The following is a 26,655-nucleotide window of genomic DNA, read 5'->3' as shown; positions in this document are numbered from 1 at the left end:
TTCAAAGTTCACTTGGCTCGTCTTTATGAACAAAAAGAATGGTCTATTTTGTGATTTTTTAAATCACTACTAAAAATGCGATGTCTCAACAACACATAAGAAGACAAAAAAGCCTGAATATGTGACCTATAAACACACATCCCAGATCCGTGAGCACTAAGGGTTAAACCTCTATGTTTATACATCATTTCTGCCACTTCCTCCCTCTCTCACACTCTCATAATATGTAAACCTAGTTGAGTGGACCTGATTAAGCATTTGCTGTAGCTGTCTTATTTCCTTAGGTGTTTTTCTCTTGTTATGACTGCTTTGTTATTTTGTTCTTTTTTTATATTCAGCATGTTCCACCCTGTCTTTAACTAGACACTTAAAGACATGGATATGAGCCGAGGCAATACACTGACACAGATGCCATCTCATCGGGACTCCTTTGGTCTCCACATCCTGCATCAAATCAGGGCTTTGATATCAGCCAACCCAAAGCAGGAGAACCAGCAGTGAAGTTGTCACACTGTTTTACCCTAAAAAGACTCTTCCACTGCAAATGATGTCTTTGTGCAAAGCCCATGTAATCCAACTCTGAAACATGCCAACTTCTCGGTCTCAGCAGCACATTATCTCTTTGTTTTCATCACCTCTCTATCGTTACTTTGTTCCCTGTGCACATCTTCCCTCACCATTTGGCCTGTCTCTTGACTCCCTCCTCTTCTCCCATCCCTTGACCTCTTACCTAAGCCCCGGGGAATCACTCAGTTGTTGTGATGGCAGAGGATTGTGGGATAGCAGCTGCAGTTTTAATGATTTTGCCCCCAGGCTCAGATCAGCCAGTGAAATACGGTTACCATTTTTCAACCAAATGAGGACTCGCACCGCTGCAACGCCTCTGCAAAATGTGTGCGTTGATTTGCATGTTCGGGCGTGATTTTGACATTACACCAAAAAGGACGATGAGTGTTGTTTTGGTCTTTTTTTACCTGCAGTAAAACAGTGTCGATTTTGAAGATGGAAGCTCATCTTCCTCGTCTATATGCCTGTCTCTGTCTCTCTCTATGCCTCCTCTCACTCGCTGTCATCGCTCAGGTTTGACAGCACAACCACTGCACATGCTGCAAACACATTGCAATTAGCATCATGTGCTTCAGTGTGTCCCAAACAGATTACTGATGAGGCTCAATCAATTCTCTTCAAATTATAACTTTCTCAAAAACACCTCTAATCTCTCCAAAAGTTTAATCTCCTAGGGGTTTTTTTCAGGAGTGAGTTAGGGTGGAAATTTAATGGCGTATTTGGAAAGTACTGTTTCTAACCCTCTCCCTCTTTCTTTCCCTCCAGACATTGATGACTGCCAGTCTAATCCGTGCCAGAATGGAGGAACCTGCATCGATGAGATCAACTCCTTTGTGTGTCTTTGTCTGCCCAGCTATGGAGGAGCTACATGTGAGAAAGGTAAGAGTGTGAATAAAATCACTGCACCCGCTGGTTCACTTCATGAAGGAATATGTATTGGGGCGGAGATAAATGAAGAAGTAAGAAGGAGGTAAATGAATGTAGGATGGAAACGATGTAGAAACAAGGTGCTGTGAGAGTGGAGGCACTGTTGGGAGGGAGAAGGAGGAAGAGAGGCCTGGAAGGGAGTATGTGATTCAGAAAAATGGGGCGGCAAAGGCTCAGCATGTGGAATCAGAAGATGCAGCTGAAGACGATGTGTAAACAGACTCAGGAGAGAATGAGGATGTGAATGCAGAAAAAAATGTGGAGGAGGAGGAGACAGCGAGGAGAGGAAAGCTCCATGGATTAATGTATTGGCTTCATATAGAACACCTGCGTCCAGCTGGTTTCGTCTCATTATGGGAATTCCCCTGTGAGAGGGGGGATGTGGAAGTGGTGATTCACAAACTGCATATTACATGAAGATGTGAAACAACAAAGAGGCACATCCACAGCTGTGATGTGGATAATGCTTATCGATACTTTCAATTTCTATTACTTGGTGATGAGGAAGGCCTCCCCCACACACACACACACACCCTATGTCAGCTGGGATTGGCACCAGCACCCCCTACTACTACTAGGATAAAGATGAATGAATGAATGGTGCTGAGGAACGCCTGAGTACGGAGGTGTGGTGAAGAACTGGGTTAAGACTGTATTGTTCCCTCACCCTCAGAGGGCAGCATCTTCTGTGTAAACCATAGACTTCAGTTACCCTGAATATACCCATAGACCTTTTTGAATCCTGAAATTCATAGATGTCTCTAAATGGGAACATAATTAACGGGAAAATAAAAAAACTGGAAAAATAAAAAACTGTCCTGAAACTAGTGATTGAGGCCATTCATTCCCCAAGAATGACAATATAAATCAACTGAGATGCAGAATGTAATTTTCCCATAGACTTCTATTCAAATGGCCTTATTTTTGCAACCAGTGGAGTTGCCCCCTGATGGCTGACTGCTACATCTGTCCACTTTTCAAACCCAGAAAACTATATCAATTGTTTTATGTATATAAACAATGGACTCCACTGTTGTCTTGTTCCATCATTTGGACTGACCTCTGTGGCTGTTGCTTGTCTCTGGGAATATTTAGTGCATAAAATAGAAAGTATAAGAAATGATGCCAACTGAGTCTGGACCAAGTAGCAACATATTTTACCATAAAGAGTGTTAACGTGTTCAGTTTTTGGCTGTGCATTTCTGTTGGCATCAGCAGAAACGCTTATGTTTGTAGGTGTTTTATGGGATCGCTTGTGTGACCCCGTTTAATTGTAAATATGTTTTCACACACCATGATACAAATTGTTACGTTTTTAGCCTCAGTTTTAAGATAAATTTAGCAAAGTGAGCCTAAACTTCTGAGCACAGGCCCACCACGATGGATGGAGTCACCATGGAAACATCACACTGTTTTTGTTTTGTTTTTCTTGTTATTTAGAAAAAAAATAGGTCTTATTTCATTTGTGTCACCCTGGTCATTTGTGTCACCATGCATTGTATCCATCTAGAACAGAAGACTTTGGTGTGAGTAGCCTAATTCCAGAGTGCATTAGGCAACCCACACCGAAACCGAGGAAAAGTCTGTTTTATTTTATTGTTGTTTTCACTTTGAGGTGAACTCTTCCTCTCAGAACATTAAATTAATACAAAAACAGACTAAACACTGAATATGTAGGGTCACCCTCTCATCCCAGACAGACATGACAGACTCAGTACACCTCCAGGCCTGTAGCATTTACAAATCAAGGTTGTTCCTTTAGGTAGGAGATAAAGAAACACTTTCCTCCTCCAAACACACACACACACACACACACAAATCACCACAGTGTGCCTCTAGTTTGACATGTACCGGAGCTGTGCGTGCGTTCCCTCTCCTGCTGTGTTGCTGCCTTCATGGCTGATTGGGAGCAGCAGGTCTGGTTGTGTAAAATCTAAAGTGTCTGTTTTCCTGTCGCTTTTATCTCTCACTGCTCTGCATTTGCAGAAATATAGGATTCAACTGTGAAAACTGCAATTCACAACAGGCATCACTCTGTCAGTTTACTGTGATCTCGGTTTGATATTTAGAGGGAGGTCGGGAACGTCGGAAATTAACTAATTTGCTCCTTTGTTCAGCCGAGGCTTTCATTCATTTAAATGTCATCCCATTGGTCTCTGTCTCGCTAAAGTGGCCCAACACTCACTCACACTGTCTCTCTCCCCCCTCTCTCTCCCCCTCTCTCTGATTTGCTGTGTGTGTGTTTGTGTACATGCTCAGGTGTATGCATTGTGAGGTAACAGCCTCGGACTCCGGGTAGATATGGTCCACTGCTGGTTTGCTCTAGCCTGTTACCATGGTGATCCCATCTGAGAATCAGGAAGAGTAAGTTGATGGGGCTTAAGTCATCCAGTGAATATAGCGAGAGAGGAGGGAAATATATTGTTGTTCTTGTTTCAAAATTCAAAGAAAGGACAGCAGGATTTTTGTCATATTAAAGGTCCAGTGTGTCCAGTGTTTTTTGGAAAAATTGAAGGTAAACTTCTGATTCTATTGTTGAATTGTTGTTTTTTATTATTATTTATATCAGAGTTTTACAGTAGCCCACAGTGGATAACTATATATCCTTTGAGTTTTGATGTGAACAGAGGGCTACATGGTTCTCCACCACACTTGAAGGAGATGGTGAGGGATATTCAGCTGCAACTTCACCAATAAATGATGTACAATTTTACACACTGTACCCGAATAATTCATCCTTTAGTTTTTATTTATCATTTATGCTTCAGTTATAAAACAATATTTGTTTTTTATGCTTTTTTATCCTTTTATGTTATTTTGGGTGTGGGGGGGGGGGGGGAGTGAATAGTGGCAGAGACAAAAGACAAAAGAAGGTGAATACAGAAAAGGTGTTTTTATCTGTTGTTGACTCGGCTACTTTTTCCCTTTGGTCTGAAAACCGTGCTATGTTTGTGAGTGAGTGAAGATTTGTTATTTCACCACTTCTTTTTTACTTTTCTTTTCTCTCCCCACCTTGCTGCTGTCACTTCCTGCATCTATTTGTGTCTCTCATCTCTGATGCACTGCAGGGGGCTTTGTCATGAGCTGTTTCATGTGTGTGTGTGTGTGTGTGTGTCTGTGTGTGTGTGTGTGTGTGTGTGTGTGTGAGAGCTGCTGCGTGAGTACATTTGTGTCAGTGCATCGGCAGCTTTGCAGTGACTGTGTGTGCCTGTGCAAATATTTGTGTGATACCTGTGTGAAGTTCAGCGTCTTTCAGCAAACACACCTGCACACACCAAGATGCACAGAGATGCATCTTAGAAGGAGCCTTTTTCCATCTCACATAACGCATCATCACAGCCACCTATCCTTAGCTAAATCTCAACTTTAATCTCAACCCCTTAAACCAAACCGTAGCTTTCTAAATGCACTTTAAACAAAATAAGGAACAGAAAGAAATCACCTCAAAGCCTAAAAGCACATTTTCTCTCATTGTACTTTATTCGCCACTCACACTTACAAACAGACTCTACCTATCAAGCACACTTTCAGATATGAAAAGATTTCTTTCCGGTCTGTTTATTCAACTGCGTCTTCATCTTCACAATCCAACTCCAAGCAGAGAAAATATATATTCAGGGGCCAATGAAAAAAAACAATAACATGAACCACACTCTCTTTATTTCCTGACAGAATACATATATACAAATTGGAAACAAGACGTCTGTGTTAAAAACACAGAGTGTCTAATTAATGCCAAGGCATCTGGCTGCTGTCCAGTTATGTGTGAGGAATGTTTTTGCTGCTGCGCTAAACTCAACAGGGCCAGGAGTGGTTCGCTTCTCATCCATCTTCTCGTAGGCCCCTTCCATTCCTCGCTTAGCCTCCATACATCAAACCATTCATTTTACTGATGTAGTGCTACATCCACACTCAAACTTTAATCATGTTTTACTGCATTTAAAGATTCAGTGCATGGTGGGCAGAGGTGAGAGGCATTTATCCCATCAAACTTCTGAATGATCGGGTTGTTCGGAAACTTTTTAAAGTCATACTCCGACCTGTTTGCCGCCATCCAAGTGTTGCTGTTATCACTTCCTGTGTGTAGCGCAGGAATGTTGCTGGAAAACATGAAATCCAAACACCACTATACTGAAAACCATGGAGCTGGAGACTTAATCAGAATTGCATGGACTGATTTGACATAGGTTTGAATCTAACTATTGTCTGCACTGTATTTAAATCACACTACACGCTACACTTTTAAGTGAAATTGACTTAAACTGAGACCCTCCCTGTTTTAGTTTACAAATACCTGGGGTTGCGTTTTAGTCTAATAATAATAATAATAGTAAACTTTGTTTGTTTAGCAACTTTCATACAAGGATTGCAGCTCAAAGTGCTTCACAATGAAAGGAAAATAAAATATGAAAAGAAAAGACATGCAAATACAATAACACACAACACAGGGAGGAATGAAAAGCAAAAGTCTAAAGTCAAAAAGGAAACACCCTCTTTTAACTTTGAAATAAAACAAAAGATGCAATAAAACAATAAAATACAACACAGGGTGGAATAAAATAGGAAAAGGTTAGAGTCTAGACCATTTAAGCAGCCCGCCACTTAATTGGCCACATTTTTGATATTTATGGTCTAAATTGGCATTATAAATGTGTTTTTATTGTGATTTACACATCGATACGCATCAAAGCAAACACCTTTATTTTGTTATTATGTAAAAATATCATCGCAAGTGTTGTTTTTGCTACATCATAATAGAATATAATGATATCATTAAGCTAATATCTCACACTCCAGCTGAACTGTTTGACTTTGAGATCCGTGGTGTAGACAGACAGAAACATTTGGACAGAGACCGTAAACAATTACGCTGCCTCCCATGTTCATTTCCATATCAGTCACAACCCTGTTACTGTTGCCAACACAATAAAGATGGTGACGATTCTGATGCTGCTCTGACAACACAAAATAAGTTTCATTGTTCCAGGCTTTTCCAAGCTACTCACATAATACACAACAGAATAAACCACAGCCTTACATGTAATATGAAATAAATGAGCATACTCATTTCCCCCAAAGAGGACAGCAGGTGAATCTGGGGCAGACTAAGATTCTTTCGCACATTGCCATAAACAACACGAGTGCTGCAGACTGGCAGCAGGCAGCAACCTACACAGTGCTGCTGATGACAGGGAGGGCAGACTGAGCTGACTAACAGCAGTGGGAAGTGTTTCAGAAAGCACCAGATGCAGTTCTTCTTCTGTCACCCTGTCGCTGCACACGTTCTATTACACATCCACCCTCAGAGTCTGCCTTTTATCTAACACCTGCGGTGTTTTACTTGTCTCTGAAGTGAATGTAAAGGAAAATATACATCAATGCAGATTCATGAAATACTGGGTATGTTAGTGATGCTGGGTATAATGACAGATGAGCTTGACACTGGACAATTTAGCAGCTCGCTCATGCGGAGAGTGATGGAACAACCACTGTCATACTTCAGAAAATGCTGATTCTCTAGCAAAAATATGCCACTTCTGCTTATGTGATGACTTGTCACATTCTTGAAGGGTTGTGCCATGTCATAGGGGTACATTTTAACCACTCCCCGTTCCAAGTGCATAGAGGCAAGAGGTAAGGGTAAAAACGAGCAACAAGACGTAGTCAAGTAGCACAACACTACATCGGACAACTTGGAAATAGTATTGTTATTTGTAATCAATATAAAAAGTGATGCCTCTTCATTTTTTGGCAAGTACTTCTCTTGGTATGGAGTATAAGTATTTACCTTGGTTTTGAGTTTGAATTTCTGCTTGCTTGGTTTTACAAGGTCAAAGAATGTGTAGAATAATGACTATATCCAGCTCTGAGTCCAACAATATTTGATTTATACGATTTATAAATAAAGGGTTTGGACCTGAAGTTTTATGAACATATATATTATATTTTGGCAATCCTACATTTGTAAAATGTTGATATTCTGTTATTCTAGTATAAATGACCTGACTATGTATTGATGTAGCTGTCCTTCTTGTAACCTCTTATTTGAAATACAGCTGCAGTTTTCTACCGATCTGGGATCCAACTATAGCTTTCCATCATCACAGGTCATTTTGTGCTTCCTGTCATCGTTTCTGGTCCTTTACAGAAACGTTGTTGGTCACTTTGATGTGTCACTCTCCGGTGTGCCCTCTTGTTAAGCCACAGTACACCAAGTACTTCACCTGAACTTGTTTTTAACAAGCTGTACTTTGCTGTTTGATTGTTAGTTCATAGTTCTTTCATATTTCTTTTGTCTCACTGTTCCTGGAGTCATTTTATGACTCAGCCTCTGCACTCAGAGTTGACGGAGAGACTCAGAAGGAAGGCGCCAGAGTTCACCAGCTTGGCTGCTTTGTCTTTGTTTTGTCCCAGAATGCACTGCCACTTTCTAAACAGGTGACTCAGCAGAAAGCTCAGCTCAAAATTAATTTTGGTGCATCATCTAGGTCTGAAGAGACTATTAATGCTAATAGAGATTCATGCATTCTAATAACATGTCGAGAGGGACACGTACAAAGACTGAGACTGAGAGTGAGATGGAGCTTTGTGTTTTACTTCGCCCACAACACTGTCCTGAGTTAAGAGCCACTTTAACTGGGGCCACATGGATGTGTGTGCGGTGTGTGATGATGGCTGTGCAGCCGTCGTGCTCCTGTTGTTCATATAGCTCGGATGTTTATTGAATAGCTTCTGCTGTGTTTAACATAAGGTTTGCCTTTAAAATTGCCATAAAAATGCCCTTCTGTTCTCAACTGAACACCAAGACCAGAGAAAGAGAAGATTGTTTTTCCACAGGCGTTGCACAGTCTGAACTGTTCAATTACACTCGTGCAGATACAGTATGTCACAATAAAAAAGTATGGATTCAGAAACCAAAATGCTTTGATTTTGAAACGTTGTCCTGATGCATTTTGCGACATACAGTATATGCAGTGACAATACTGTGCAGCTTGCTGTGAGAAAAAAAAAAAATAGACAAGAGGTCTATTCTCAAGAAGAGTGGCACGGCTCAGTTGTGTCATGAGCAGTGTGGCTGCTCTCATCTGACAACATTTGTGCCGACATGAAAAGCAATCTTCTCTGTGATACACTCACATGCATTAACAGCAAACCATCGCTCTCATTTTATTGTGTTCAACGCGTCTCTGTGAACGGGTAAGCTGGAGTGTCATTCACCATTTTTACTTTCTGAAGAAACGCTCATTTTCAACTCCTGTGGGGAAGGAGGTTCAGTCAGAAATGAAACTGTGACTGAGCAGAGCAGGTGTTGTATTAGAAGAAAAGAAGAAAGACAGTGGGTAGCTGTTCCTCTGCTGTGCATAAATGAACAGCTCTTATGGAAAAGTCAAAAACATTACATTGCTTAAGGTGTAGTGTGCTTGTGTTTTTTTTTTTGTTTTTCTCATATTCCCACAAAAACTGCTCAAATACGCTCATAGCAAAGCTACGAAGCCTGGCTCCTACTATTGCACTCCCCTTTGCGATTAATTTGCAGTGGCACATTTTTATTACAGCACTTTTACCTGCGTCCTTTATCTCAGGGGAACTTAAGCTGATTCTGCCACAGAAAACATTTTCCAGTTTAGTTTCCTGCTTGCTCCTGCAGTATTTTTTTTCTACTGGTCTTGATTCTCAGCATTTATTCGTGTGTCATGATGACGACTGGGGAAAAATAAAATAGTTGTGTAAGATACATCGTCAGTAGTCTCAAAAAGTGTAGGAAACAAAAGGTTTCATTGCATTTACTTGAGGTTTTAATGAGACAACTTACTGAACACCAAATAATAAATAGGCTTAGGCTTTATTGTCTAATTCATTTCCACAGCACTGTACTCAGGGTCAACAAACAACGCAGTAAGAGACTCATAAACTTTAAAATGACTCTACTTCTATTCTAATTCTATGAAAAATGATAAATTAAAGAAAAAAACAAGTGAGACTTTGAAAGACCTCCCTTGACTTGATGCACGTAACACCTCTCTTCCATTCAGTTTTTTGGTGTGTAGATGATTCTGATTTTTCATGTCACCAACGAGCTTTGCAAGTCGCAGACTTAAGCGCCCCGATCGGCATGCAATCAGCAGTTACCAATCAGTGTATCAGCTCTTCAGAATCGCAATTACAGAGGCTCGACGATGCGTCGCAGACTCCAATTGTCAGTCAACACCAGCTGATCACTCGCCACGATGGGGTGAAGGCGGCAGCGACACTCGTCCAACTGATGCAAGAATAAAGAAGGAGCAATACAGCATGCATCATATCCTGTGTTATTTATTGCATGTTTTTATGATCCACCATGGTTTGGAAACAATAGTCATGTAGTGTGAACCCAGTGACTCGTCACAAGACTGTAATAACAATAATAACAATGATAATAATAATGATGATGCATTTCATTAATAATCGCCATTCCAAATTGTGAGGACACTTCTACAAAAGACAAACAACAATAAAAAAAAAAAATGACAACAGGACGACACAGTAAACATATAATGGAGTGAAATTACAGAGCTATTTTGAACAGGTGGGTTTTGAGTCTGGATTTGAAGAGCAGAAGAGAGTCAGAGTTGCAGATGTCTGGTGGGTGTGAGTTCCAGAGATGGGGAGCAGAGCGGCTGAAAGTGTGGAATTTGGTGCTGGATAAATATAGCTGGGTGTCATCCGTGAAGCAGTGGAAGTGTATATTAAATTTGCGGAAGATATTGCCAAGAGGTAGATGATAAAGAGAAGGGGCCCCAGGACTGACCCCTGGGGTACACCTCTAGTGACGGAGGAGTGCTGGGATTTGTTTGATTTGATCAGAATGAATGTAAGTCATAGAGTGTGAACAACTGAACACAGTACTTGGGTCTCGGTCAGTGCAAGAAGCAAGTACTATAATAGTAGCTGTAAACGCTTTAATATGCATTTTTTTTTACTACGTCATCAAGCTTTCTTCTTATCCTTCTTTTGTGACACTTACTATTTATCTCAATAAAGCAATTTCAGATGTGCATGAAAAAAAATTGGTAAAAGAAAAAGCACATGCACGTGTGTTTCCCCTCTGTTGCTACATGTGCCTTTTCTTTTACCAATTTTTGGAAAATCTATTAAAATGCTATACATTTTAATGGAAACATAGACAGTGAAAATCATGAAGTATGATCTTGGCTTCACAAATTAGTCCAGAATCTTCTCAGTGAATTATATTTTGTCACTGTGAAGGTCATAGCAAATGATCTATACATCATTTTCATTCTCATCAAATAATTCAGCAACCCTTCAGACCCAAAGGAAGGGACCACTCCCATCAGTGTACAGCAACATTATATTAATATCAGTGAATCTCCCTTAAAAGGGGAAAAGTAAAACAAACCAGACCCGTACAATTCCAGTCACAGCAACAGCCACCAATTTCCCTCAGTGTTTGACTGCAGCGGCCATTCACTCGAAAAGTTGTCAAAAATGCCTCATCTGACCATATCATACTTCTGTAGACTGAAGGTTTCTGCAAACTGAAGTCTGAACTGTACATTAATCGTTGAAGAGGGTTTTATACACTGTAACCCGACTGTAATAATCCCTCTCTGTGTAATTGTTGACAGAATGTTCTTGCTGACACAGACCGATGACATTCTCAGTCTCCTGAGGAAGCGTTGCTCTTCATTATCTTCAGCATCACAGACTCCAAAATGCCTGACCTCATTTGCTGAAGTGTTTTCCCAGATGCAGACGTCACTTTATATCACACGTCTTTGAGCCGTTTTTGACTTAAGCTCCTGTCGTCAGTGCCCCAGCGGTGAACCCTTTTTTCAAAGTCACACAGATGTTTTCCTCTCGCTGTGCCTGCTATAAATATCCCACAATGTATGACTGGATGTTGTATCACGAAGCGAAAAAGTTAAATCATCAGCATTTGGAATGTTTTATCACTTGTTTATCTTTTTTCCTTTGATTTGGCACCAATCTCTTGACGTCTAGCCATCCTGAGGATTTCTCTCTCCCCGTCGACCTCTGTGTGTCTCCATGCGACCGTCAGACCGTCTCAAAGCAGCTATTTACAAAACCATAACCATACAACCATGAAGTTCTCTGTTCCTGTTACGTGCAGAAGCACAAATACATTATTATATCGCTCTAATTTCCCTAATCTTTGTTTCAGATGTGAATATAAACACAAACGAATAATTCTGTCACCGCCTTAGACCGAATATCTGGCCACTTGAGGGTGCTTATCAAACGGTTAGCAAACAGATCCACATGCAGCAGACACAAGCAACATTAGCATTCATTTGAAGTTGTGCTTCTTGCCATCAGATTAACATATTTTAAATATTCTCTCTACTTTTAGCTTGAAAAAGCAAGTTTGAACCCTGAGGGACTGCTGACCTGTACTCACCAGCTAGCAGCTAACCTAGCCTGTCTGCAAATGAGGACGTAAAAGTACAACAGTCATCAGAAAGAGACAACAGACATATGATTTCATCCTTGGTTGATATAAAAGTCTTAAAGGTCTAGTGTGTAACATTGTCAGAATTCAACTATATCCCTAAATAGGTTTATGAGAAATTGCTTTAAGGTGACAATCGTTTGGTTTTTGTAGCCTTAAAGCCTTTGCACACCGGACACATTTTTTTTTTTCAAATTATTTGCACGTTTTAAATATTTTTTGAACATGTGACGAATCAGCGCAGCCTTCAAACTGCTCACGTTATTACACTGATCATGTTTTTGGACCTTGGTCCATTTTCCGAGCTTCCTTTTCAGACAAATTCACCGCTAACCTAATTGTTTACAGTCGACGTAACCAATTATCCGCACTTTCGCCCCGTATATTCACAACATGTCCGGCCTGCAAATACATTTAGAATAAGCCTCTATGGCAAGGGTCTCAAACTCAAAAGACCTGGGGGCCACATGAGCTGGTAAGGAGGGGGCCAATCAAGTGAAAACGGGCTGCATGTAATCTATTGAAGGGAAAGAGTGTTGCTTTGTAGCAGCAGCCTACTCGCACTGCCATGTTTCTGCCAAAGTATACAAATTGTGTCTTATTGGGAAAGGGTAGGGTGACAATCTGTTGTTACAATCTGCAAATCTCAACACTAGATGTCAGTAAATCTCGCTCACTAGACCCTAAAAAAGTCACACACACACACACACACAGAGTCTCACACAAAACTTGTTTGCCCTTTGTATGATGATGTAAGGGCACATTTGCACTACAGTGATTTGTTTACTTCACCTGACATTAGCTGCATGCTGATGCAACCCTCTGCATTCCCAGTCTATAATACTAGTACATTCAGTTGATGCAGACAGTGAACTTAAACGATCACAGCGTGCACCCTTCTTGCCCGAAATACTAATTACACTGTGTTGAAACACTTAAACTGGACCTGCTGTGTACCTGCTGTATCCATTTTTTGCTTATTTACCGTAAAAAAGCCTGAGCCGTCAGCAGCAAAGACACATCTATGGGCTGATTGTGTCGCTTCAGCCTGTCAATCACTGTGTTGAGCTCTGTTTCACAACATCATTACACCTAATTGTGAGAGACACACGATCAGGATGCTCCATTAATCACCACTGCCCTTGTTACAAATAAGATGTAACAATAATAATATAATCACAATAATTCCTCTCACGTTTTCCCACTCGTACTCTCTCTATGTCTCTCTCTTTCTCTAACACTTATTTCCCCTCTCTCTGGATCACTGTCATCTGTCCTGTCGCAAATGGGACACTGAGCCGCCAGCCTTCAAAGAGTCATATAAATGTAAACACATGCCTTTTCATAATTCCCTGTATCTAAAAACTAAAACTCTAAAAAAAGTAGAGCAGCTGAAATATCACTTGGTGATGTGGATAAAAGACCCAATCAGTCAGCTGGAAGTCTATGCCTTTTTTTCCCCCTAACTGCCGTTTGGTAAAATCTGTGGGAATGTTAATTGCCGAAACTTACCCCCTACCTCTTGCTCTGCCTGACACCGGCAGCACCGGGAAAAACGAAGACAACTTCAATAATGTCTAAATATTTGAAGAGGTTGATGTGATGTAGGGCTTTGAGCCACACTGTCAGAGAGGGGGAGTAGAAATCAACAGAGACTTGGTTGAAGATCTGAGCAGGAGAAAACATGCCTGTTTATTTTTGATCATTCCTTCTTCTCTCTCTCTCTCTCTGTCTGTCTGTCTGTCTGTCTGTCTGTCACTCTCTGAGCTTCTTTCTGATGCTTACATGTTCTTGTTTTCTCTCTGTCATTCCTTACTGTATCATCCTGTGTTTGATACACATATCTTGTCTGTCTTCAGATATTTTCCTCGATTGCTCAATTAGAAATTGGCCAATAAAGGGTCTACACAAAGGATGGGCAATATTTCTCTCCACAACACCACATTGGCATAAATGAATGAATTAATTAATTTGTAAATGTTTTTATTTTGGTTTCATTCATATACAAAGTAAACACAATTGTGCCAATTACCGAAAAAGCAATAGGCCGAAGCGTTTGGCTTATTTTTGTCTTATATCCTGTACAACACAAAATACAATTATAGTACTTTCAATTTGCATTGTAAGCTTAAAGTATGTAAACAGGAAGAGTTTTATTCACCACACAAAAAAATCATCTCTCGTGTTTTACACAATGTTTAAATATGTTAACATAAAACATTGTTTGGACAGCTGATTAGTGGATTCCAGATAAAGACAAATGTATTTATTATTCAATAATAATTATGCTCTTTTCTGAAGTTTAATTACAGGATCTAAGTGTGTTCGATGAAGCAAGTGGAGGGCCACAAAGAACAGAAAACAAAAAACCCTAAGAATGCTGGAATTAAGTGTAATCTTTAATAAGCAGATACTGTATATGAGCGTTTTAGGAGGAACCATCGTGGACAAAGCATTTAAATTCTAGTTCAAAACACATTTTGGTCTGTATTTGCAGTAACCTTACACAGAACTCAACAGATCCTGAACTGACATTTGCAGAGATATATCTACATGTTCACTCTTGGTTAAAAACACAACATTATAAGTAAAAACATTGGAGTCATTCATCCTTCTCCAGACTTTGTCATTACATCTGTGCTGCAGGCTGATGGCCTGGACTCCACAGCACAGACTGTGCAATGCAGTGAAGGTGCATATGTTTGATGTGTCTCTGTGTGTGTGTGTGTGCGCGTGAGTGTGTGTGTGTGTCACTCTCACCTCACTGTGACACCAACCCTGACTCTCTCATCCCTGTTCTTGTAGATAACAAGCCATCCTCCACCTCCATGAGCCAAAGTGGACCCACTCCTGATGCTAATAACATGTACCAGCTGCAGTGTGGTCCAACATTTTAAGGAAAGATAGCTCCCAGCCCTGATGATGGAGGGAAAGAGCAGAGTCAGCACAGAAAATAAGAGCAGCAGGGAGTCATTTAAGAGATAACAGCATTAACACTGGGCTGTGGCTAATGCTCATCTATAACATGTTTTTGTAGCATATAAAATGCTGATTCAGATGCATCTTTTTTTAATGTCTCACTATTACTATGATGTCCAGTGACAATGCACTGCAGCAAGAGTGCAGCATTTTTATATTTTTATTTATTTATTTATTTATTTAACCCAGCATTTGGCCTTGATCAGATTAATACTATACAAGTATTTCTGAACTTTTTAAGTATGTCCTTATCAAGCACACACATACAGATTTGCAACGATTCACTGGCGTCCCAGTACTAACAAACATAGATGGAGTGAGACATCATAAAAGATAATAGCTGGAGATGTATTTGCAACATATTCATACTCAGATTACAGCGTCTGGGCTGTAATCTTTAAAATCTACAGAATACATCATGCAAAATTAATTGGTTTGGAAATACAACCTCTTTATTTAAATGCGGCAGCAACGTGGCAAATTAAAAGACAGCTTGATTTAATGCATGTGCTGTTTCAAGCAGTTTAGGTGCTGCCTTTTTAAGATACCAGCAACCAACTGCATTAATGTATAGAAAAAAATAAATAAAAGCCATGATATCAAATCCATGAGTAGATCCATGTGCATTGTAAAAGAGAACACACAAAAGTCCACATGGGAAGTTGAAGTTCCTTATAGTTAACTGCAGGATTAACCAGAGAGCTGCTGAGCTAACCCACAGGAATCTGAGTATGTGCCTAATAGGGTTTTGTGTCATTAGTGTGTTTCAAGGTCATTGGATCAAATCCCCAGACTTCCAGGAGATATTTGAAGCAGCAAAGTAATGAAGCAGTTCTCCACTTTTGCATTTACATTTCCAGTAATTGTCAGAACAAGTTACAGTGTTTCTCAGAAGACATTATTACATAAAATAAGGACAGAAAGGAATTGGAATCTGTAATTGCACTGATTATGTGGTGAATGTTTGTGTTTGATTAGCAAACTAATTCTGCAGCACAGATAAAACATGAGGGATTCGAGTTTTTGTCTTGTTCCTGTTGTACAGACTGTCAAGTGCATCTTTCTGTGCTGTGAATATTATAGCACTAAAGCAAAACACACAGCTGGGGATTGAATGTGTGATGGATCTAATCATCTCTATATTAAGTTGTATATTTTGTGTTTGTCCTGATGAATGACAGGGACCTATTTCATGTCAGTTTAGTCTTATTTTGATAAAAAATAATGTTGATGTATATGAGATAATGGGTTAAACCCTATTTGATTTGAAAGTACGATTTTTGGTTACAACTTTGAGAAATGTAAAACCATAGAAATTCATAGTTCTGTCCGTTACTTTTAAATTACATCATTATCTTTGAAAAATCACCATAAACTGTGAAGCCATGCATCCGCTGGTCCTGCATAATAATTCCACAGTGAATGCAAATATATGGAACATAAATATTAGTATGCTTTTACTGTGTTTACTGTGTGTAAGTGACAAATGACGCTCTGACGAGCAGCTGCATGAGCGCTCACTGCTGACGTAGAGGTCAGTCGTTTTCACATTATTTAAAAACAGCTGATTGTTGCGTGTTTGCTCATTAAAAAAACTATATCTTAAAGTGACTTTGGGAAAAAGACAGAGAGGATCAAACACACAGTGGTGGTTCCCTTAACCTCACTATCACTTGTGCCTAAATGAGTTGAAAAATACTGATGCACTAAAAACTTACCTATGGGTCGTATTCAGGTTCTGGCCAAAACGAGGTTGAGCAGAAATTACATATTGACCCCTAACCCTTAAGTAATTATTTAAGAACATTGGTTATAAAGTATAAAATATGTGGTCATATAGTCCAGTAGGTACAGACTTTTGTGTAGAACCATCACATTTGCATTGAAGCTGCATATGGGACTTGTTGGATGGATGGATGGGTGGATGATGGATGGAGTGAAGGATGGTTTTTAAACATGACATTTACATTTATTACAATTTTAAACACAAAAGTATAATGCAGCATGTTGAGCCCATTGTGAGGTTTTGCACATAAAGCAATTCTTTGACACATTTCTCATCATCATCATCATCATCATCGTCATTATCATCATCATCATCACTTAGTGCCAGTATACAGTATGTCACTTTTTACGCTCAGTGGGGAAAGTCAGAGTGTTTGTCTGAGCAAATCCATTCAGCTCCAGAGACAGAGAGAGAACAGAAATATCTTTAGTCAAAGTAGTAACTCATACATAAGACACAGAATGTACAGTTCACTTCTTGTGGAGGCTTTATTATGACCAGACTGTACTAAATTATTGATTGTATTCCATATTTAGTTCAAATCTAATTTAAGTTGAATTTAATAACAAGATAACATTTATTTTTTTCTCTACTTATGTATTTGTACAGAGCCCTAGACATGACATGGGTGAATAGGTATAAATAAATAGGTATAACGTGCACACGAAATATTAATTTGTTGGCACAAAATAAGTATAATGTCCATCCATCCATCTTCTACCACCACGTTATCCTCCACTGTGGCACTGTGCCAATCTCAGCTGACATAGGGCAATAGGCGGGGTACACCCTGGACAGGTCACCAGTCCATCACAGGGACACAAATAGAGACGAACAACCATTCACTCTCACACTCACACCTACGGTCAATTTTAGAGTGTCCAATTTACCTTATCCACATATAGTGCATGTTTTTGGACTGTGGGAGGAAAGTGGAGAACCCGGAGAAAACCCACACACACGCTGGGAGAAATAAGCCTGGCATTGCAAGGAATCATTATTATCGAGAGGCATTTAAACAGAACATGAAGAGCGAGGTTACTTTACAGGTAGCAACGTAACCCCGCCTCCGCCTCGCTGAATGCATGGGTACAAAATCCTGTCGGGGAAAACTACCTTGGCACGACACTTGCAATGCCAGGCTTTTGAGAATATCTTTGTAACTCATTCCTAACCTAAAATAAAACTCAATCACGTCTATCCCAAAGCTTCAGCCCTCTTCACTCGCTTTACTTCTCCAGTTCATGAGAATGTTATTAACATTATACCTATTTCGTGGCCACAAATCAGAGTTTGTTTTTCCCATGTCACGTCTGGGGCTAAATAACACAAACCTTGTGTGTTGTCCCACTGATGCACCATTACACCTGGTGTCACTACTCGAACCTGAAATCTGAACCAGGAGGCTCTGTGACCGCCACGTACACATGAGCGAAGCAGCATGACTCAGCCCGTAATGTGAACCAGTGTATTGTATTCTGTGGGATGATGTCACCACACTGCACACAGCATTGTGTCTTTAAATGGCCCAGCACTGTGAAGGAAAGAGAGCTTCACAGTATGAAAAGCACTTTCTCCCCCTCAGTGCGGGATAATAGTTTGGGCCCTTGTAATATTTTACAGTGTAAAAAGGGCTTCCATAATGGACTCCTCTCTTTTTCTTCCCACAGCCAAAGTGCATCTCTCTGCATACTAAGCAGGACCCCATACAGGCCAATTTGCACTGGCCAATTTACTGGTGTCACTTCAGATTTGTGAGAGGAAAAGCTCTGGCCTTTTCCCCATTCCCTGCGCTGTAGGGAGGGAGGAGGCACAAGAGGGGCTGAGGATGAAGGTAGACTGAGGGTGGCTTGGCTGACACATTGAGCCGGAGCCAAATCAACGTAAAACACACATTTGAACAACTGCTTTCACATAGACCATCCTGCATTTAACGGAAAGCCATGCGCATCTCATTTGAAACGCACAGCTCACAGTCACACAGCTAACCCCTGGAAAGATGAGGGAGGATAGATGAAAGAGATGAAGGCAGAGGAGGAGGACGAAGGGACGGGAGCAGGCAGAGTCAGTGTGGTGACAGAACTGAGACAGGGCTTAATTGCCAAGTGAGCGGTGCACACTGGAAGCCGTTTCTAAGGAGTGTTGTCATTAGAATAGAGCGTTATAATGTATTCAACAGATTATAACGCTCTTTTCGCCACACTAAACGTCTCTGCTGTGGATTATAACTCAAATCAAAGAGAAAAAGGTACAGAGATAGACGAAGGGATGGAAAGAGCAGGAAGGAGAGAAACAGGGAGGACTTTTCTGTGTGCATGGGAAAAGAAAGAGTAAAATTATAGAAAATCATTTAATTATTCCTCTTTTTAGTTTTTGCAGCTGCTGCCTGGAGTTGTTTGATATTTTAAAAAGCCACATTTATCTGTCTACATGGATTTCCCTAGGACTGGGCAACAATTGATATAAGAAAGGTTCAGTTTCTATTGATATAATATAATAAAATCTATTTATTACTGTTTGCTGCACGTTGTGCTGTAGAAGCTCTTCCTGTAAAGCACAAACACACAGAGGAACCAAATAAGACAACAATTCCCATGATCCCACGCTGCTTCCTGATGTCAACAAACGAGGGCTTTTGTTACAGTTGTGATTGAGAGACCTCCAGCTTCAGAAAGTACAAACTGTGTGTTTAATCTTGAATTATCTGATATTTCATCATGATAATTATCGATATTGACTGATTTGAAACTTTTTTAAGGTTGATAACAGTTCTCGGCCACATCACCCAGCCCTACCGCTGACTAGTCAACTCATCACAGTCCTCTTTTTCTCTTCTCCCCGCCTTCTCTGTACACCTGCAGACACTGAGGGCTGCGAGCACACATGGAGGAAGTTTCACGGCCACTGCTACAGGTACTTCAGCCGCAGACACACCTGGGAGGACGCTGAGAAGGACTGCAGGGAGCACAATGGCCACCTGGCCAGCATCCACAGCCTGGCTGAGCAGAGGTTTGTCAGAGGTAAGAGGAGGTTGATGAGAACGACAACGGACAAACGGCAGACTTGGCACAGATGCTGTCGCCTTTGTGGCTGTTTGTTCTCGTCTAATAACACAACAGGAAATCTTAAATGAGGCAAATAGATTTGGGCAAGCAAGCTTCTGTAGAAACTGTACTTATTTTCTTCATTAGTGGGAGCATGTCTAAGGTTTGATGGGCTGAGGCTTGCAGAATTCAGTCCTATACAGTTGAATACACAGAACATTTAATGACCCCAGTTGGATCCTAGATTTCCTCACCAGGTGACAGGCATCACATAAAATATCAAGCTTGGCCTGTTTATTTCGATTTTAGACTATTAGGTTAGTTGATTTGACTGTTTATTCCTTTATTTTTGTGATTGGTAATAGATAGAAATGATGTGATTAGCAACTGTTTAAATTATTAATTTATTTGCTCATTTAGGTATTTGTTAACTTCATAATTATTCTCATTTAGTTATCAAGTTAGTTGTAATTTGATTGCATAATTTATTAAGTAGAAGAGGAAAAAACCTCTACATTTCAGGACACGTTGTCATCAGTTCATCCAGTTTCCTGTTGCACATCTTTGAGTCTGGCTCTGTCACAGTTGAACGCTTAGTGCTTCCTCACTGTGTGAACTGTTGGGTTTTTCTTCTTCTCTCTTAAATATTGCAAGGTTTCTGCCTCACTGTTTTGCCTTGAGATAATAACTGTTGTGATTTGGCACTATACAAATAAAATTGAATTGAATAGTTATTGTTGTAGTAGAAGTGGTCAATCCTCATGAGATTGAATCAGCCATGCTAGTGACTAGAGAATAGGTCCGCATAATTAATTGCAAGATAATCAAAATCACAATATCACCAAGTGCAACATCCCAATAGAAGTATTTTCACAGTTCCTTTGATTGAAAATCCACTGTAACATGACAGTGCACATTAAAATGTATGGAGTGAAGTTGGTTTTGTCATTCAGCAAAAATCAGCCATTGACTTTCAGTAGTTAGCTGTAGACGACTAGACTTGCTTGAGTCCAGGCACTACTGAAGTGACATCAGTTATTGATTATTCATTAAAACCAGATTGTGTAGTTCAAAGTGATTCTCTTCCAGATTCTGGGTCACTATAAGAATAACTGAGCAACTGTGCCGCTGTTCTTGGTCTCTATGCAATTATAAGCCTGTTCATCATAGTAACAGCAGCTGACCTGAGGGGTCAACACTGTCCAAACTCGAACTATGGTGGCCTTTGCATACCAGAAAGGATGTAAATGCTTTTTCACAACTCTCTCTGCTGATTTCAGCGTTGGTTTATGCATCAGGATTATTATATGTGGGTGGAGTTGGTCTTCTTTTGCATAGTCATTTTCTGCCTAACAACAAGACATGCATGTTAATTCTCGCTGCTGTAGAAACATAACGGCGACCTTTTGTCAAGCAAAGCCTTTGCCCTAAGTACATATAAAAAAGCTTAATTATAAGCCTATTAAACCTAGACCACATATAAAAATTAATGTAGTCTTCCAGTTTCAGAACTAATGACATGTTTCCGTCATTTGGAATGGTTCAGTTCGGAATGGTACAGTACGTATTATTTTGTGTTTCCATTAAGAACAGTATCCAAAATAGCTGCCACTAACTTTTCCATTTTTTGGTACCCTCCCCTGGGGGTACTAGAGTAATGTTATGGTACAGGTGGAGCTAGAACCACGACTGTCAGCTGATGAGAAAAGCATCTCTCCCTTGCGACCGATGTTTCTTCGACGCCCGCAGTCTATTCTCATTCTCTTGACGTCTTGTTGAGACAAAACAACCACAAACCAAACAAAAAAAACAATGCACACCCCACCTACCTAGTACTAAGTAGTAAAGGTACTGTTCTTTGTCTGACTCAGGACTTTACCATTCCAAACCATGATGGAAACACAGCTTAAAAATATATTAATATTAACTCCACTGGTTGTAAAAAGAAGTCTGTGCCAAAACGAGCCTACGTATTACTTGATTTTTAATGTCAGTAATTAATGGTCTCAATTACTAGTTTTGTTAGTAGCTTTCTAAATGATGTTATCATTTAGGAGAAAATAGAAGGTAAGGTACGTCATTTACAGCTGGTATTATCCAATAAGAGCGTGGTTGCAGGCGATGCCTCTCAATTCAATATGCTAAACGGCAACATGGCTCCCGGCAAAATAGCAATGCTGGAGGCTTGAAAACAGAAGTTCAGATTTTTATGGGCAATGTTACGAACGGTTGCCACTTGTACAAAAACCAAATGTTTTTGTATTTCTGCCAGTAAACTCTGCTCAATGTTACACACTGAACCTTGAAATATGGTCTCAATCGTCTAATCAGCTCTCACTCCACACTCTGCCACATGCTGCTCTTACCAGCTGTTGATTTGGCGTATATCTTCTCCTCTACTTTATTATAACCATACTTGGTGATGACACCTCTTGTCTTATGTGAATTCCATAACTCAATGATGAATGTCTGCTGGGTTCAGCACTGAATTGCCCTTGAAGGCATTTTATTACAGTCCCTGCTGAAAAACAGCCTTGGGAGCCAGGCCTGTTCAGCCAAATGAATGTGTTTCACCATTTGTTGCAATGAAATAGAGCCACGGGCTGTGATGTAAGTGCCTGTGACACAGCATTTAATAAACTATTATATTCTCTTTGCGAATGTGATTTGTTGTGAAACAAGTGAAAAATGAAGACGAGGTAACTGCAAGTGTGTCTCATGAGGGAATTGAAGTCTGAATGTGTTCAAACCATTGACTGTATATATAAATGGACACAGTCTTCCAATTTCCAAAACAAATTCCTGTTTTTTAACTGTGATTCACACACATTCACGTCACTAACTGTAACTTTACATACAAAAAGGCCTTAAGCTACCAACTGAGATCATTAACTCCTCAGGATAATGTTTATTAACATTATAAATCAAGTTAGAAAGAGGTTCTTTTGTCCATAGACTTCCATTCAAAGAGTTAGTTTTGCAACCAGCAGGGGGCGACTCTGCTGGTACTTCCTGGGCAGAAATTGGACACTGTATATTAACCATCAACCAAGTGGAAGTGGCCCTGTGATGGACTGGCGACCTGTCCAGGGTGTCCCCCGCCTTTAGCTCTATCTAAGATGGTATTGGCAACAGCGCCCCCTGTAGAAGACGAATGGATGGAAGACTATGTTTGTTTTTATGTGCACTCTATGGTTAGAAATGGGTAAAATATGACATAAAAACACTGTATTTAGTCAAAAAAAATGTTCTTCACTTAAATGAGTCATTGTCATAATTAAGTTTTTACGAGAAAATGTATGCTGTTTTATTGTTCATTGTTTAGGTTTTCTTGTAATGGATCATTTGTAATATATTATAATAGTGTTCTTGAGATATCTTTCTTCATTGTGTTGTTCTTTGTGTGAGAGCCAACCCATCTGTCATTTCATTTTTGTCCTGAATCATTTATAAATCTTATTTGAATATTTTGGCACAGGAGCAAAGAAGACAACATTGCCACACTTGTGTGTTAATGCCCAACTTTTTTTGTACATGCTTTTCATAGACGTAAAGATGTGACCACAGAGAGCAGTTTATTGATGCCAGGCAGCATTAGCATGTTAATTCCACGACAGTCTTTCTCTGGTGCTTCGCAAAACTCTGATTTCCTCCTTCTTAGCCTCGGTCCCACTGGCAGTGCTCCACAGCCTCTTGTGCTGCAGTGAGGCCAGATTATCAGCAGCAAGCTTCTGCAATAATGGATCCAAGCTGTTTCGGACAGGTGCCAGGGCAGTGCTACTCATCGAACACCCATCTTTCTTGTACACAAGCCCAGTTACCAAAAAGTGTGTTTAATCGGCTCGAAAATGGACATCTCCACCCCTGCAGTAAGGGGATCAGGGTCATTAGGAAGATTAATGGGGCTGATAATGATGATAATCAGATACACTATGATTGAAATTCCATTACAAATGTGCGCGCACACGCACGCACCTATGCAGACGCACACAAATGAGTTCAAAAAATGCCATTACTGAGGTTTCTTCTCACACACAAACACAAATCTCATCAAATAGAAATGATCTTTCTCCATTATTGTGAGATCAAACCAATCAGAAAGCCCAGATTACAAATGTTGATAATAAATGCTGTCACTACTGACTCAAGGAAACATTCTATCGGCTGTATTTAGAAAAAAAGAAGAAGTTTAATCAGGATTAGTATTTGCCAGCCTCAGGAGTTTCGAGTTAGATTTGAACCCTAACCTTTTTAGTACAGAGTCTTCTACGTTTTATTGCAGCATTTAGTCACTTCACAGTGAAACCACTTGCCTGACTATTCTATTGTTTATATTCATTGTATCTGTCTTGTGTTATATTCTATATTTTTGTTTTTCATTTTTACTTATTTATGTTCTTACTTAATCTTCTTTTAACTCCTCTTCACACTTTTCTTTCTCTTAAGCTTTTAATTGCTGGTATGCTATATTTAACAATTTGTTGTGGCTGGACTGCTTTGACATCTTTTGATTTTTTCTCTGTGTTGTTTTTGAAAACGTTGTCCCACGTTGTGTATAAAAAAAGTGTTTTAAACATAAATCTGTCTTATTATCCATGAACACCATCAACCAAACATTTACAGGCTATGTTTGATTACATTTTCTAAATTCTTTTTAGTCATTTGAGTGCTTTGGTGCGTTCTCTTGTGCCTGTTTTGTTTTGCACTGCACACGTATGTATGCCTTTGTCCTCTCTGTGGACACGTGTGCTAACTTCACCTTTACATTACCTTTCTATCAGGTCTGAGTCATGACAACACCTGGATCGGTTTAAACGATCGAACAGTGGAGGATGACTTTCAGTGGACTGATAAGACCGACCTGGTGAGGAAACATGGGTGGATGGAGATAGATAGATAGATAGATAGATAGATAGATAGATAGATAGATAGATAGATAGATAGATAGATGAAAAAAATAATATTCTATACAGAATTTATTATTATAGAAATTATAATTTTGTTTGTATAATTAAGAAAATGATGTTCATTCACTAAAAAACTGGTTTGACAGATTAATTTCCCTAACAGTGTGTGTCTCTCCGTGTGTTGCAGCAATATGAGAACTGGCGTGAAAACCAGCCAGACAACTTCTTTGCAGGAGGGGAGGACTGCGTGGTTATGATATCCCACGAGAACGGCAAATGGAACGACGTGCCCTGCAACTACAACCTGCCCTACGTCTGCAAGAAGGGAACAGGTGAGAACAGTGTTAGAGAGAGAAGAGAGTGTGCTGTGACTACAAGCGGTGATTAACGTGACTGACAGACAGGTGAGGAGGCAGAGGGTGACGCCGAACGCAACAGGAGAATACTGCAAAAGAGAAGTGAGAGACCGGGGATTTAAAAGAGAGTGACGGTGATGAGTATGACAGAGGGAGGTGCCGGGGAGTCTGAGGAAAGGGGTAAATGAGAGAAAATCTCCCTCAGCTCTCAGTTCATTAGTGTGAAATCTGGCAAAGTCTTTAAAGGAGAACCATGAGGTATAAATGGTGATCAAAGTTTTCTTTTTCCTTCTGATAAGTAGCTTGTTTCTTTTAAAGCACAAAGACTGACAGCTCCTGCACCTGCAGGTGATTACTGCGACATACGGACTGTGTCATACTTAACATCGCTCGCGTTTCTGTGCAGTGGCAGAGATTAGAACTCAGGCTCTTCAATCAGTGCATGTACTTCAGAGTCACATTCATTAACACTCAACACCACTCCTCCCTCCCTCCCTCCCTCCCTCCGTCTCTCACTTCTCCTCTAGTTTCAACTCTCCACATTTTTCCTGTAACGCTTCATTTCCTCTGCCAAATGTTTTTATCTCTGAAAGCTGAACTGTGCCCGAAGTCGGGAAGCTTCTGCTTCATGTCCCATGAATTCCAGCAAAACGTGAATAAAGCAAGACTGTGGGATTGGAGCTGGGCGTGCCCTAACTCTCGCTGCAGCAAATGAAAGCGGATTTCTTATTACTTCTAAATTAGGACAAATTTACTTCTAAGTAAGGAATCCTCTGCAATTGTCATCTTGATCGGGAAATCGACGTTGAGTGCACGAGCATATTATTTGCCAAATAATCAGTTAATTTATCTCTACTGGGCAAGTTTGATGGTGTGTGGGGACATTTTAAGCCTTGAGACAGAGGCGTCTTCAATCTTAATATCACCACTGCTGCGTGTGTTTGAACTGAATTCCTTAAAAATAAACCTAAAAGCTGCCTTTTATCCTCTTTCTTCACCCCTTAATATTTAATAACACTGAATATGAACTGCTGTGAGCCCTGCCATTACGTTAACAGTTACTGATCTTTGAAAAGTCTCAATAATGTCAGCCGTTCATGGGCTCTGTCCCAACTTTTTTGTAGATGCAACTTCTGAATTTGTTTAGGTTTAACAAATATAAATAAATCAGTTTGGGTTTGTGAGCACATCATGTGTGCTTCACCACAAGTTTTGTCATCAAGGGCGTAGAAGAGGAGAGAATGTTCTTCTAAACCCACAGGAGGTGAACACATCTCCTGAAACATCCTGCTCCGTTCTTGTATGAAAGAAAAGGTATTTCCCTCATGAGCAAGGTGTTGCACCAGCGACGATGCCTCGCCTCTGACCGTAATCAGTCAGCTGCAATTATCAACATCTTTTCATCAGCCTGGTTTCACTCCCATGCAGCCGTGTATAATGTCTTGTCTTATAATTGCAGTTTGTCAGCTCTGTGCTGAGTTGGCTACACCTGATTTCTACAGCTTACAGCAATGTGATGCTCTTGTGTTAGGGTGGCCATGAGTCCGGATGGTTGATGTAAGATGCATGTTTCCACACAACAGACGTGCCGCCAGTACCTTTTGCATTATGCTGCTTT

The 26,655-nt window shown here is 40.2% G+C and overlaps 1 protein-coding gene across 1 annotated transcript in view; it reads left to right on the top strand.

Moving 5' to 3' along the window:
- ncanb (neurocan b) overlaps positions 1-26,655 on the top strand; it is a 146,366-nt gene that overhangs the window by 105,505 nt on the left and 14,206 nt on the right. The window contains exons 11-14 of the mRNA XM_058638222.1: positions 1,333-1,446; positions 19,592-19,750; positions 24,556-24,638; positions 24,869-25,013. Of these exons, the coding sequence (XP_058494205.1) occupies positions 1,333-1,446; positions 19,592-19,750; positions 24,556-24,638; positions 24,869-25,013 (501 nt within the window). The remainder of the gene's footprint in view (positions 1-1,332; positions 1,447-19,591; positions 19,751-24,555; positions 24,639-24,868; positions 25,014-26,655) is intronic.

The sequence above is a fragment of the Solea solea genome, chromosome 9 (assembly GCF_958295425.1).
Source record: "Solea solea chromosome 9, fSolSol10.1, whole genome shotgun sequence".
Taxonomy (NCBI): Eukaryota; Metazoa; Chordata; class Actinopteri; order Pleuronectiformes; family Soleidae; genus Solea; species Solea solea.
The sequence above is the reverse complement of the archived record's forward strand: the minus strand, read 5'-3'. Positions and strand labels throughout refer to the sequence as shown.